Source organism: Pongo pygmaeus, chromosome 18 (assembly GCF_028885625.2).
Source record: "Pongo pygmaeus isolate AG05252 chromosome 18, NHGRI_mPonPyg2-v2.0_pri, whole genome shotgun sequence".
In the NCBI taxonomy this organism is placed as follows: Eukaryota; Metazoa; Chordata; class Mammalia; order Primates; family Hominidae; genus Pongo; species Pongo pygmaeus.
Window position 1 is genome coordinate 32,274,257 of NC_072391.2, and position 14,870 is coordinate 32,289,126.

Sequence of the window (14,870 nt, forward strand, 5' to 3'; positions counted from 1 at the left end):
TAGATTATTAATGCTGCTGGGGCTGGGGTCATAGCCCAGGCCCCAGGGGAAAGTTGAATTTCTAAGTAGGTTACCATGGAGGTGGAGAATAGTGTGGAGTTTGAAAAGGATATCTCTGCCCAGGAGTGGAGTTGGACATGAGGGCAGGACTAAGGAAGAGTGAGTGAAGGAAAAGCCGTGCAGGGAGCAGAAGAGTGGAGGGGTGGCTGGGGGTTTGGCGACTTGTCCGTCAATTCCTACAACAGAGACCTGGGAGGACTGGTTGGGTCCTGAAAAATTAGGTAAAGCAGAGTAGTTTGTCCCGGTATTAATTAAAAATATATATATACTGGCCTACTTGCCACCATTAGGGTTACTTTTGGCTTGAATGAAGAGATGGTAGTTGCTGGGGGCGTTCATTCCAGGGCACCGTCAAGTCTTCAGTGGCAAGGCCAATGAAATCCGAGTAGGAGGTTTTGGCTGGCTCAGGAGGGGTTGGGGTTGGTCCTTGCTGGGGCCACTCACAGTCTGACTTCCAGTGGGGTCCTCCATAGAGGGGGCACAGCCTGGTGGGCTTTTCTGGGTTTGGGCATTGTCTGGACCAGTGGCCTTTATTGCCATACTTGGAACAGGTGCCAGGTGGAGGTGAATTGTTAGGAGGCTTCTGTGTGGAGCTGCGGCCCCGTGGGCCTGCAGGGCCTCTAATGGCAGAGGCAAGCATTTGAAACTTTGCCTGTTTTTGCCTTTTATTTTCCTCATTATGATTGTTAAAGATTTTGAAAGCTAAATTAAGAAGGTCTCATTGTGGGGTTTGAGGGCTGTTGTCAAGCTTCTGAAACTTGCATCAAATATTGGGAGTGGATTGGGAGATGAACTGAAGGTTTAAAATATTGGGAGATGAACTGAAGGTTTAAAATAGTGGTTCTTTTTGGGCTGGCTGGGTCTGGGTTGGTATATTTTCTCATGGCTTCAGTTAAATCAGAGAGAAAAAGCGCTGGGTTTTCGTTAGGACCTTGGGTGATTTCTGAAAGTTTTTTATAGTTTACTGCTTTATAGGCATCCTTTTTGAGTCCTGCAGGGAGACATGCAATCATGTGGTCTCGATGGTGGCGTCCAGAGGCCCTGTCTTGATAATCCTAGGGGGGTCCTGGTTGGAGACTGCCTTTGCACCAGTAGGCTGGACAGGAGCCTGGTGATGAATGGTATCAGCAAGTGCCTGAGCTAGGGTCCAGTTACGGTCTCTGTCTCCTGGGGTGAGGGTGGAAGAAAGGATAATGTAGGGGTTATGCTAGGTTAGTTCATAAGATTGGGTAAGGTACTGAAACTTCCTAATATAAGAGGTAGGGTCTTCTGGAAATGAACCAAGTCTTTTGTTAATTAGAGAGAGATCAGTGAGGGAGAAGGGAACATGAACTCTAACAGTACTTTCAGCTCCTGCTACTTCCTGAAGGGGAAGTAAGGGAGCTGGTTGCTGAACATGTTGGGCCCAAGAGCGGGTGAGGGGCAGAGATGGAGAGGACCCAGAGTCAGAAGCGGGGTGGTTTGAGAGACGGGGTGAGAGGGGTAGAGCCGGAACGGGGACATACAGTGGAGGATTAGGATGCTCCTGTAGAGCATCATGATGCTGTCGGGGAGGGGGAAAATTGGCGGGGTCAAAGGAAGAGGAATCGTCGGCTGGGGCTATGGGGAGGGGGATAGGAGGCAAGTCAGGTTTGGAGCGGACGAGGAGGATTTGGAAAGTAGAACAAGACTGACAGAAGGAAGGGCAGTTACAGAGAGTGAAGATGTAGCAGGACAAGCCGCAAACAAAACCCTTCAGACACCAAGTTAAAGAAGGAAGGGCTTTATTCGGCCAGGAGCTTCAGCAAGACTCATGTCTCCAACAACCAAGCTCCCCAAGTGAGCAATTCCTGTCCCTTTTAAGGGCTCACAACTCTAAGAGGGTCCCGTGAGAGGGTCGTGATCGATTGAACAAGCAGGGGGTACGTGACTGGGGGCTGCGTGCACCAGTAATTAGATTGGAACAGAACAGGACAGGGATTTTCACAGTGCTTTTCTATACAATGTCTGTAATCTATAGATAAGATAACAGATTAGGTCAGGGGTCGATCTTTAACTACCAGGCCCAGGGTGTGGCGCCGGGCTGTCTGCTTGTGGATTTCATTTCTGCCTTTTACTTCTTCTTTCTTTGGAGGCAGAAATTGGGCATAAGACAATATGAGGGGTGGTCTCCTCCCTTAAAGAAAACCTGAACATAAGGAATCTCAGACCGTTTCCCATTGTGATGGCAAAAGTTGTAAAATGCTATTTTTGGGCCATTGGGAGCCACTGTCCAGTTGGTATTGAGGCCATGTGATATTGCAGTAAAAGATAAGCCTGTTAGAACGGACCTCTGGGCTGGGTGCGGTGGCTCATGCCTGTAATCTCAGCACTTTGGGAGGCCGAGGCTGGCGGATCATGAGGTCAGGAGAACGAGACCATCCTGGCTAACACGGTGAAACCCCGTCTCTACTAAAAATACAAAAAATTAGCCAAGCGTGGTGGCGGGCACCTGTAGTCCCAGCTACTCGGGAGGCTGAGGCAGGAGAATGGCATGAACCCAGGAAGCGGAGCTTGCAGTGAGCCGAGATCACACCACTGCACTCCAGCATGGGCAACAGAGCGAGACTCTGTCTCAAAAAAAAAAAAAAAAAAAAAGAACGGACCTCTGAATGGAGCCTGAGAGCACTGAGATTGCAGAATGGAGAATGTGGGAGTAGAGGAAGAAGAGACTGCTGGTGACAAGGACGGTGGGAGAGGGCGTCCCTTTTCTTGCAGAACTTGTCCGGAACAGAGGAGGTAACTGCCGTGTCAGGCGTCCCTGAAATGGAGGAACCAGAGGCTCACAGGCCAGAGGAAGCCCTTGGCCCAGCACTGGGTCTTTTGGAAATGGAGAGATGGATGGTCAAGGGTTCCGGGGAACGGCAACAGTCTCTTTTTACTCACCCTGGCGGAGGTGGTGGATGAAGTCGCCAGCAATGGGAGAGTCTAGGAGATTCTCTGGGTCTTTGGCAGGTTCAGGGAAGGGGAGATTGGCCAGAAGAGGGGTGATAGGGTAGGGAGTAGGGAGGGAGACAGAGAGAGAGAGAGAGAGAGAGAGAGTGAGTCCTGGCCAGAGTCTATCCCCTTCCCGGGTTTCGGCATCAGAATGTAAGGTCAGCCAAGAGAAAGCAAAAATAGACCCAAAGTTAGGCAGGCAAGTTTTTATTAACCTGCTGGCTGCTCCCTTAACAGTCAGAGAGGAAGCAGTCCCAAGCTTACAGAATGAGGAGTTTATATTGGGGAGGGGAGTTCTTTCGTATGGCCGCATCCTGGGGTTGTTTGCTGGTTAATTTTGCTACATATTACCTTGTGACGTTTATTACAGGATGGTGTAGATAAAGGTTGTTTATGTTTCCCACGACCTCCCCCTGTGCGGTGTGGGTGGTTTGTAATTGGGGTTTGCTTATTGCAGCAAGGTCTGATAAGTGAAGTCTGCTGGCTTCACCGTGATGCCTAGGTAAGGGCTTAGAAATGTTAAGAGGCTTGGGGGATGGGTGGACAGCACCAAGAAGGTTTCTTGGGCAGTTTGTCCCTAACGGAGGGCTGGTTTGGAGTCAGGGAATCCTGGGGAAGAACACTGACCACTCAGGAAACATACAAAAAATAGACACATATCCTAAGTCTACATTCATTTCATGAAAATATATTGGCCCCCTCTCGTGTGCCAAGCATTATTCTTGGGTGGCGAAGACATTGGTGAGGCAAGATAAAGTCCCTGCACTAAGTTTACACTAAGCTAGGGGAGAGAAATACCAGGTATGAATTCAGCTGACACGAGTTTGGGGAAGACCTTCTAGGCAGATTCTGTCCAGGATAAAAACACAGAGGCGCAGTTCTGAGCCTTCCAGCATGGGACAGACAGGCTCCTGGAGGAATTTCTTGGAGATAGCATTGAAGGTCATTGACAGAGGAATTTGATTTGCAAGTGTAGCCTATATAGAACAGAATAGCTAGAACAAAGGCTCATTAAGATAGAAGCATGGGCTCTATTAGCTGGGCATGGTGGCAAGTGCGTGTGGTCCCAGGTACTTGGGAGGCTGAGGTGGGAGGATCACTTGAGTCCAGGAGGTTGAGGCTGCAGTGAGCCCAGATCATGCCACTACACTCCAGCCTGGGCGACAGAGCGAGACCCTGTCTCAAAAAAGTGTTCATAGCCAGTACCCCCATGGCCTTCCAGGCCCATGGCAAACCAACCTTCTCAAAGTGAAACCCCCATCTTTCCCTGCAGGCAAACGATCCCACTTAGCTCCAGCTAAATGGATGGAATCTTTGTTCTCTGAACATGCCTGTTTTTTTCTGGAGACAGTCAATCTTCTTCTGTCACTCAGCAAAGTGCTGAGATTACAGGCATGAGTCACTGCCTGGCATGCCTTTATCTCTTTTTTTTTTTTTTTTTTTTTTGGAGATGGAGTCTCACTCTCGTCCAGGCTGGAGTGCAGTGGCGTGATCTCGGCTCACTGCAACCTCCACCTCCTGGGTTCAAGTGATTCTCCTGCCTCAGCCTCCCGAGTAGCTGAGACTACAGGCGCCTGCAATCACACCCAGCTAATTTTTGTGTTTTTAGTAGAAATGGTGTTTCACTATGTTGGCCAGGCTGGTCTCGATCTCTTGACCTCGTGATCCACCCACCTCGGCCTCCCAATGTGCTGAGATTACATGTGTGAGCCACCGCGCCTAGCTAATTGTTGTAAAGATGGGTTTTCGCCATGTTGCCCAGACTGGTCTTAAACTTCTGGGGCTCAAGTGATCTGCTCCCGTTGGGCTCCCAAAGTGCTGGGATTATAGGCATGAGCCACTGCGCCTGGCAACCTACATTTTTAAAAGACACTCAGCCAGGCACAGTGGTTCACACCTGTAATCCCAGCACTTTGGGAGGCTGAGATGGGAGGATCACTCAAGGTCAGGAATTTGAGACCAGCCTGGGCTCCTGAGACAAGTTCCAAAAATAAAAACCCATAACAACAACAGAAAGACCAGCCTGGGTGACATAGTGAGACCTTTTCTCTAAAAAAAATTTTTTTTTAATTAGCCAGGTGTAATGTTGCACACTTGTAGTCCCAGCTACGCAGGACTGAGGCAGGAGGATGGCTTGAGCCCAGGAATTCAAGGCTGCAGTGAGCTAAGATCACACCACTGCATTCTAACCTGGGTGACACAGACAGACTGTCTCAAAATAATAATAATGATAACAATAATAAAAGATAACCTAGTGATTCTGCATCAGGGAGGCCTTATTTGAAAATACTAGCCTAGTATTAGCTTCTTTGGGTCATATACATCTTTGCATGTCCTATTCCTAGAGATACACACATACACAAACATTCCAAGGAGTTTTAGGGGTCTTGAAGCTCAGATCAACACCTAGCCTTATTTTATTATTATTATTTTTTGAGATGGAGTTTCACTCTTTTTTTTTGAGACAGAGTCTTGCTCTGTCATCCAGGCTGGAGTGCAGTGGTGCAATCTCGGCTCACTGCAACCTCTGCTTCCTGGGTTCACGCCATTCTCCTGCCTCAGCCTCCCAAGTAGCTGGGACTACAGGTGCCTGCCACCACGCCCGGCTAATTTTTTTGTATTTTTAGTAGAAATGGGGTTTCACCATGTTAGCCAGGATGGTCTCGATCTCCTGACCTCATGATCCGCCCGCCTTGGCCTCCCAAAGTGCTGGAATTACAGGTGTGAGCCACGTGCCTGGCCCAAGACGGAGTTTCACTCTGGTCACCCAGGCTGGAGTGCAATGGCTCAATCTTGGCTCACTGCAACCTCCACCTCCCTGGTTCAAGCAATTCTCATGCCTCAGCCTCCTGAGTAGCTGGGATTATAGGCACCCGCCACCGCACCCAGCTAATTTTTGTATTTTCAATAGAGACGGGATTTCACCATGTTGGCTAGGCTGGTCTTGAACTCCTGACCTCAGGTGATCCACCCACCTCGGCCTCCCAAAGTGCTGGGATTACAGGCATGAGCCACTGCACCCGGTCTCCCACCCTTAAATGGCCTGGACAGACGAGGGATGGGCATGTGGCCATGGCCTTTATTTCTCACTCTGGCTGGCCACTTGGATGTGGCTTATTCTGTTGATGCAGACAAGCATATCCTCAATGCACAGTGAAGCCTGGGAAAGCCCCTTCCTGGCTTCAATTGCTTCTGGGGCTGACCCTCAAAGACCTGTGGTAGCAGAGAGAAAAGGAAGCCCTACCTCTGGTAGAAATATCTGTGCCAAGAAACAAGGAGCTGGCTGGGTGCAGTGGCTAATGCCTGTAATCCCAGCACTTTGGTAGGCTGAGGCTCAGGGCGGATCACCTGAGGTTGGGAGTTCGAGACCAGCCTGACCAACATGGAGAAATCCCGTCTCTACTAAAAAATACAAAATTAGCCGGGCGTGGTGGCACATGCCTGTAATCCCAGTTACTCAGGAGGCTGAAGCAGGAGAATTGCTTGAACCCAGCAGGCAGAGGATGCAGTGAGCCAAGATCGTGCCATTGCACTCCAGCCTGGGCAACAAGAGCGAAACTCCTTCTCAAAAAAAAAAAAGAAAAAAAGAAATGAGGAGCTGAGAATGAGGTGGGGCTGAGGCTGAAGGGTTTCATGACACTAAAAAAAATTGATGAGATGCTGGAAAGTTGGGTCATGAGGGCAGGAAGCAGAGGAGTCAGGTCTGGTTTCTAGGCCCTAAATAAGGTTTACAAACTTCAAAGCACTCAGAGATCTCTAGATAATAATCATAGCACCTTTAAGTGGCAAGCTGAGGGCCAAGATCTGGCTGTCAGTCTGGGCTGAGAACTGGTGTTGGAAGCTGGGCCTCCCGGAGGCTGTGCTGAGGGTTAGGGGAGGGAACTGGGTTGTACACTGGGAATTAAAACCTGGTACAAAAGCCGGGCGCAGTGGCTTATGCCTGTAATGCCAGCACTTTGGAAGGTTGAGGTGGGCGGATCACGTGAGGTCAGGAAATGGAGACCAGCCTGACCAACATGGTGAAACCCCATCTCTACTAAAAATACAAAAAACAGCCGGGTGCAGTGGCTCATGCCTGTAATCCTAGCACTTTGGGAGGTCAAGGCGGGCAGATCACTTGGGGTCAGGAGTTCAAGACCAGCCTGGCCAACATGATGAAACCCAGTCTCTACTAAAAATACAAAAATTAGTCAGGTGTGGTGGCGCACGCCTGTAACCCCAGCTACTCGGGAGGCTAAGACAGGAGAATCACTTGAACCCAGGAGGCAGAGGTTGCAGTGAGCCGAGATCGTGCCACTGCACTCCAGCCTGGGCATCAGAGAGAGACTCCATCTCAAAAACAAAAAATTAAAAAAAAAAACCTGGTACAAAGGTATCTTCTACTGCCAGGGTTCCTCTTCTGACCCCAATATGCCCCTGTGATAAGGTGGCACACGAGTCAACCCGCCCCAGAAAAGCTGAAGGAGAGAGAGACTTTGGTGGGGTCGGATTGGAGATGAGGTTGGAATAAAGTCAGTTCATTACTTCACTTGACACCGGAAGTGTCTTTTCTCCAAAACTTCTACCTCCTTCCAGGTTGATAAATCTGGTTTCTTCCTTCCTGGGTAGGCCAGACACAGGGCTGAGCTGGATGACAGGCGAGGCCGCATAGGCCAGCAGAGGTCACAGGCCCTTGCTCTCCTCAGGGAGATGTTGTTCTAACCAGGAGCAGGGCAGGGGCTGCCCATGGCTAGACTCTGCCCACAAAGGAATTAGTGGTAGATGGATAATGGGGATGGGGATTCTGTGCAGAGCTTGGGGATACAGATGGGTAGTCGCCCCTGGCTACAAATCTAACACCAGGTGTTTCTGGCCTACCCCACTCAGCCCATGATGGTACAGAGGAAAAATGCAAGGTCTGTGTGCCTTGGGACTCTTCTCGTTGCCTGGATTCTGAGTTGACCTGGTCTGTCACATGGCCACTTTGTCAGAACTCATCTGGTACGTGGGCTTCACTGATGCTGGGCTAGTCTGACCCCGTCCAGGTCAGGGCTGGGTGTTATCACAGGGAGGGGCAGATGCCTGCAGAACCCTGGCTGAGATACCAGTGAAGGCCTCAGGAGTGATGGGTAAAGTCAGCAGTCAGCTAAGAACCCTGGGGTCTCTGTGTGACCCTGGACAGGCTGCTTAGCCCTCCTTGGCCTCAGTGTCTCCAACTGTAAAAGCCTAGGAAAGTGAAGATCTCTTCCAGTTCAAAACTGTGATGAGGTCCTCCTGGCAGGGTCTAGGAGGGCTAAGAAGGCCTGAGGCATGTGGCTGTCTCAGGGAGGCCTAAAGACTGGAGGGAGCTCTCAAAACCTTCCCATTCAAAAACAGGAATTGCCTGTTGGCTGATGGCGGACACACCCCTTGGTTTGGGATGAAAGGCAGTCCTGACTGCCTCTTCCTGACCAGGCTGTCCTCTTCAACCAAGGGGTTTCTCTCAGCACTTATGAAGGTGAAATGAGTCAATGGAAGAGACAGTACTTTGTAAACCATAAAATGCAATACAAGCAAAGATCTAAAATAAAGTCAACTTTTACTTCTCTCCTGCCATCCTTTCTCTCCAACTCCAGAAAACCTGAGTGCTACAGAGCACTGTTTGCAAACTCAAATGACCATAGGAACTCAGCAAGTCATATAAATGAGCGGGAAATGCCAGATGGAAAGGCCTGTTTGGACAGAGACATGGGTCTAAGAAATACTTCCCTTTCTTCTTCGCTGTACTTTAAGATAAACACCAAAAACACTAAAAGCAAGCCATGATGAATGGCACGTGGTGCTTGGTCAGGAGCCAATGGGAGTGGTGGGGATGGGTGGCCGGGCCACAGTGAACGGTGAGTTCTGGCTCCGGCTCAGCTCCCAACAACTGTGGTTTTGTGGGAGCCTAGGTCGAGTTGCCAAATCTTTGGATTTTTCAAAAGACACCAGAAAACCTGTATTTGGTTGCAAAATATCCTTTTCAATCTTCACTAACTCATATCACTTAAAAATACTGCCTGGGCTCAGATGAATAAATATGGCAACTGCAGGCCAGATCCAGTAGAGTCACAGGATTTTAACTTGGGCAGTAAAAAGACAATGGAGGTGGTGGGTGCCTGTAGTCCCAGCTACTTGGGCGGCTGAGGCAGAATTGCTTGAACTCTGGAGGCAGAAGTTGCAGTGAGCTGAGATTGCGCTATTGCACTCCAGCCTGGGCAACAAGAGCAAAACCCCATCACACACACACAAAAAAGACAATGGAAGCCAGGCATGGTGGTGGCTCACGCCTGTAATCCCAGCACTTGCGGAAGCCGAGACGACAGGATCGCTTCAGCCAAGGATTTTGAGACCAGCCTGGCCAACAGTAAGAACCTCATCTCTACGTAAAATTTAAAAATTAGCTGGGCGTAGTGTTGCCTGCCTGTAGTCTCAGATATTTGGAAGGCTGAGGGGAGAGGATTCCTTGAGCACAGCAGGTTGAGGCTGCAGTTAGCCCTGTTCACACCACTGCACTCCAGCCTGGGTGACAGGGCAGCAAGCTGTCTCAAAAGTAAATAAATAAATAAAAAGACAATGAGTATTGTGTTCTGGGAGGGTCACAAGAATAAAAAATAATGATAAAAAATTTAAAAAGACAATGGGTAAAACAAGGTTCTCCTCTACCTCAGTCCTCTTAGCACCTCTGGGCTGAGAAACAGCTTTTGGTTCCCCTTATGTAGGTCTGCGAGTTCTCAACTCAGCCCTGCCTCAGTAAAGGGGGCCTTGGAGAGCCCTGGGCAGTGGGGAGCAAGGTGCTGGCATAGGAGGCTGCTGAGGGCCCAAGATCAGACTGTCCGCACCCCAGGGCCAGTTCTTGCCGTAGATTCTGGGACCTCCCTGCAGGCCGCCGCAGAGGTTCGGGCCCCTGAGCCCATCTCGGGCCTCCCGTAATGTCTAGATGGTCACTTTTAAGGCCGTCACCCACACTCCTGGAATATCTCCGGGTACAGCTGGAAGCCCACGGGCGGGTCCAGGTCTCCGCGGCCAGGGGTCAGGGTCACAGACAGACGCCCGGCGACCCGGCCCCTGTGGCCCCCGGCCCCGGGCCGATGAACCCATTGGTGTTTGGCCACGGCTGACTTCTGGCCGAAGCGGCGGCCGCACTGCGGGCAGGGGTAGGGCTTCTCGCCGCTGTGGGTGCGCCTGTGGGCTGCCATCTCCGAGCTCTGCCGGAAGCAGCGCCCGCAGTCCGGGCACGGGTAGGGCTTCTCGCCGGTGTGGGTGCGCACGTGGCGCCGCAGGTCCGAGGGGTACGCGAAGGCGCGGCCGCAGTCCGGGCAGGGGAAGGGGGTCTCGCCGCTGTGCACGCGCCGGTGCTGGTAGAGGGCAGAGCTCTGGCTGAAGCGGCGGCCACAGTCGGCACAGCCATAGGGTTTCTCGCCGGTGTGGACGCGCAGGTGCGAAGTCAGCGCCGAACGCTGCGTGAAGGCCCGGCCACACTCCGGACAGCGGTGGGGCCGCTCCCCACGATGGATGGCCCGGTGTTTGCTCAGGGAGGAAGCGTGGCCGAAGCCCTTGCCGCAGTCAGTGCAGTGGAAGGGCTTCTCGCCAGTGTGGCTGTAGACGTGCTCCACCAGTGTGGAGCGCCAGGCGAAGCTCTTCCCGCACACGTAGCAGCCGTGACGCTGGTCTGCTCGGGGGACAGGGGGGTGGGCACAGAGGGAGGGGCGTCCCCGGTGCGGTGCCTTGGACGGCTGCTTCCAACCATAAGGGGGCCCGGCCGAGGGGGCTTGGGGAGCCTTCAGCCCAGGAGACCCGGCGGCCATAGGGTCGGGCTTCTCCAGGGCTCCCGTCCCTTCCCTTTGTCTTTCCTCTTCCTTGTTTCTGGAATCTGCTGAGAGATAAAGAGGGGAGAACTGAGGCTCGGCTCATCCTGGTCATTGAATCCCACAGCCCGCGTGGACAGGGACAGGCCTGCTGGATCCCCGGCTGCTCCTGGGAGATGGAGGAGTGACACCTGTTCCTCGGCTGCAGAGCCAGACAGAGCCGGGAGGGAGGGAACAGTCCATAACAACTTAAAACAATTTAAAACAATTAGGCCAGACGCAGTGGGTCACTTTGGAAGGCCGAGGCAGGCGGATCACTTAGCCCCAGGAGTTAAAGACCAGCCTGGGCGACATAGTAAAACCCTGTCTCTACTAAAAATACAAAAAATTGGCTGGGCGCGGTGGCTCACGCCTGTAATGCCAGTACTTTGGGAGGCCGAGGCGGGCGGATCACAAAGTCAGGAGATCGAGACCAGCCTGGCTAACATGGTGAAACCCCGTCTCTACTAAAAATACAAAAACAAAATTAGCCGGGCGTGGTGGCTGGCGCCTGTAAGTCCCAGCTACTGGGGAGGGTGAGGCGGAAGAATGGCGTGAACCAAGGAGGCGGAGCTTGCACTGAGCCGAGATGGCGCCACTGCACTCCAGCCTGCGCGACAGAGCGAGACTCTGTCTCAAAAAAGAAAAAAATTAAGCAGGCGTGGTGGCAGGCGCCTGTAATCCCAGCTACTTGGGAGGTTGAGGCAGGAGAATTACTTGAACCTGGGAGTGGGAGGTTGCAGTGAACTGAGATGGCGCCACTGCACTCCAGCCTGCGCGACAGAGCGAGACTCTGTCACAAAAAAAAAAAAAAAATTAAGCAGGCGTGGTGGCAGGCGCCTGTAATCCCAGCTACTTGGGAGGTTGAGGCAGGAGAATTACTTGAACCTGGGAGTGGGAGGTTGCAGTGAACTGAGATGGCGCCACTGCACTCCAGCATGGACAACGGAGTAAAACTCTGTCTAAAAAAAAAAAAATTACCCAGGCTTCGTGGCGAGCATCTGTACAGTCTTAGCTACTCTGGAGGCCCAGGCGGGAGGACTGCTTAAGCCCGGGAGTTCCAGGCTACAGTGAGCTATGATGCCGCCACTGCACTCAGCCTAGGCAACAAAGCGAGACCCTGTCTCTAAAACAAAAACACCAAAAAAAGCCCCCAGAGTGTAGTGACCACGCAGAGGTGAGGACTCAGAGGCGGGTATGGCAAGGCCAGAGCCCCCATCACAGCTCCTTTCTAGGCTGCATCCGGGAGCCACGCAGGGGCTCAGCCTCCGGGCCACAGTTGAGAAGGCAGTTCAGAGAGGAAACTGCTAAGCAGGTAGCTGGAGGTGGCAGAGGGTACCGGGATGGGACAGGAACAGAGAAGTCCCCATGGGACTGAGCACCCGATACTCCACCTGGGTCCGCTTCTGTCTGACATTTCGCCACCTCCGGATCCTGGGCAGCCGGATCCCACAGTTCGGCCTCCTCCTCCACCCAGGAGATGAGAGCTGGCTTGTTGCCTCCGATTCCTAGGGGAGAAGAACGCAAACCCCACGCTGCGGGGAGGCCGCCTGCCCGACCCCGGGGCCCCCAACTTCACGCGCAGCTCCCAGAGGCGCGGCAGGGCCTGTGGGGGCGCAGGGCTCAGGCCAGCAGGTGGGGCTCTCACCGAGCGCGCTCAGGTGGCCGTAGGTCTCCCGCATCACGTCCCGGTACAGGGCCCTCTGCGCGGGCCGCAAGCAGCCCCACTCCTCCCGGCAGAAGTACACGGCCACGTCCGCGAAGCTCACAGCCCCCGGCTCCCCCCACTCGGGTCCGGCCCCGTTTGGGTCCCGGGGAGGGAGCGGGGCCAGAGGCGGCGCCATGGGGACTGTCAACCCCGACGACGGATCGGCTGCCTCCCCTGGCCTGGCCTGGGCCTGCGGAACCTCCTGCGCCCGAGAAAGCCTCCCCGGCCTGGGCCCAAGGGAAGGAGGGAGGTCACTAGGGCCCCCGAGGGCGCACAAGAGGGCATGGAAACTAACGGTGCCTATGGCAGCGAGTGTATAATCAGAAATGGAATATGCCCTCATAAAAAATGGCGGCGGCGCGGGTACTCGACCTTTGCCCCTACGCAATGGTGCCCAAGACAACGCCCCCGGTATCTCCAGTCCGCGTTCTCTCCGTACCCTCATCCAAAATGGCCGTGGTGACTAATACAGAGGCCGGCCTTGAAAACTAGCTGCGCATGTTTAGTCCCCGGCCCGGCAAGGCGGTGCAGCAGAGAGCTCCGCCCCGGCCGGGAGAGGCGGTGCAGCAGAGAGCCCCGCCCCGGTTTGCACGAACAAAAGAGCGCCTGGCGGGAGTGAGCTGGCCTCTCGGCCTTACTGAACTCAGGCGTTAGTTTTCGTCTCTGAACCGTTTTATAATCGAGCTCCAGCTCATCACTCTCTCGTTTTGTCCTTGTTATCTCAGAAACAGGGCAACAGCAGTCTCTTCCCAATGTTGAGTGTAAAAAACCAATGGAGTGGGCGTGGCGCAATGGCTCACGCTTGTAATCAGCAGTTTGAGAGGCCGAGGCCGGCGGAACAACTGAGGTCAGAAGTTCGAGACCAGCCTCACCAACATGGTGAAACCCCCGTCTCCACTAAAAACAAACAAAAAAAAAACCCAGCCAGGTGTGGTAGCATGTACCTGTAATCCCAGCTACTGGGGAGGCTGAGGCAGGTGTATCGCTTGAACGCGGGAGGCGGAGTTTGCAGTGAGCCGAGATCGCCCCACCGCACTCCAGCCTGGGCGACAGAGTGAAACTCCGTCTCACAAATAAAAAAGAAAGAAAGAAAGAAAAAGGAGTGGATACAGGAGAACCTCCTCCATCATAGGCTTGTTGGAGCCTGAAATTCTGGAAGTTTCTGGATGGTGGAGGCAGTGGGGAGAGTAGGGTAAGGTTGAGAAAGTCAGAGGGTCCTCTCTTCTAGGAGCCTCTCCCATGTGCTGCACAGGACGTCTCCCAATTGCCAGTCTCCCTCTAGCTACAGCCGGGCACTCAGCTCCCCTCACATCCTGCCCCTGGACGGATGGCCCAAGGCTCCTCTGCTCAAACCCAACTCATCCCTTTCTTGCCCCAATCTGCTTCCCCTAGGGTCTTCATCTCAGTAAATGTCACCAACTCTCCCCCAGACCTCCCTCTCACTTTCTGATGGCCTAGTCTGTGCTCCACGTGACTTCATACATGTCCTGTTGTAGCAGGACGAGCCGCAGACAAAACCCCTCAGACACCGAGTTAAAGAAGGAAGGGCTTTATTCGGCCGGGAACATCAGCAAGACTCACATCTCAAAAACCGACTCCCCGAGTGAGCAATTCCTGTTCCTTTTAAGGGCTCACAACTCGAAGGGGGGTCAGGGAACCAAGAAATGTAGCAGGACGAGCCGCAGACAAAACCCCTCAGACATCAAGTTAAAGAAGGAAGGGCTTTATTTGGCCGGGAGCATTGGCAAGACTCACGTCTCAAAAACCAAGCTCCCTGAGTGAACAATCCCTGTCCCTTTTAAGGGCTCACAACTCTAAGGGGGTCCCCGTGAGAGGGTCGTGATCCATTGAGCAAGCAGGGGGTACGTGACTGGGAGCTGCATACACTGGTAATTAGAACAGAACAGAACAGGACAGGGATTTTCACAGTGCTTTTCTATACAATGTCTGTAATCTATAGATAACAACTGATTAGGTCAGGGGTCGATCTTTACCAGGCCCAGGGTGTGGCGCCAGGCTGTCTGCCTGTGGATTCCATTTCTGCCTTTGAGTTTTTACTTCTTCTTTCTTTGGAGGCAGAAATTGGGCATCAGACAATATGAGGGGTGGTCTCCTCCCTTACTGTGTATGGGAGTCAGAGTTGCCACCAACCGCCTTTTAGCTCTTAGTGGGCTCTTTAGTTGAATCTAGGCCCAGATTGAGAATCGCCTGTAATGCTAACTACTGGGAGGCAAAGGCAGGAGGATCCCTTGAGCCCAAGAATATGAGATCAGCCTGGGCAAGTTAGTTAACCCTATCTTCAA

General features: G+C 52.8%; 1 protein-coding gene across 2 annotated transcripts; it reads right to left on the bottom strand.

The window, feature by feature from the left end:
- Positions 1 to 8,555: 8,555 nt before the first annotated feature.
- On the bottom strand, positions 8,556 to 13,019 carry ZNF764 (zinc finger protein 764). 2 transcript variants are annotated; one of them, XM_054454547.2, is made up of 3 exons: positions 12,508 to 13,019; positions 12,254 to 12,367; positions 8,556 to 10,885 (listed from the first exon to the last, which is right to left on the bottom strand). In XM_054454547.2, the coding sequence occupies exons 1-3, from the start codon at positions 13,010 to 13,012 to the stop codon at positions 9,972 to 9,974; spliced, it is 1,533 nt and encodes a 510-aa protein (XP_054310522.2). In that variant the 5' UTR covers positions 13,013 to 13,019; the 3' UTR covers positions 8,556 to 9,971. The 2 variants fall into 2 exon arrangements, with proteins under 2 accessions (XP_054310522.2, XP_054310521.2); XM_054454546.2 differs by having other exon boundaries at positions 8,556 to 10,888; positions 12,508 to 13,017.
- Positions 13,020 to 14,870: the final 1,851 nt, after the last annotated feature.

Excerpts from the sequence above, each read along its gene's own strand:
- ZNF764 (XM_054454546.2), bottom strand. The coding sequence starts at position 13,012 with ATGAGGGTACGGAGAGAACGCGGACTGGAGATACCGGGGGCGTTGTCT. Across the intron at positions 12,368-12,507 it reads CGGCCACCTGAGCGCGCTCG|GAATCGGAGGCAACAAGCCA; the intron begins GTGAGAGCCCCA and ends CTTCTCCCCTAG. Across the intron at positions 10,889-12,253 it reads TCAGACAGAAGCGGACCCAG|CAGATTCCAGAAACAAGGAA; the intron begins GTGGAGTATCGG and ends TTTATCTCTCAG.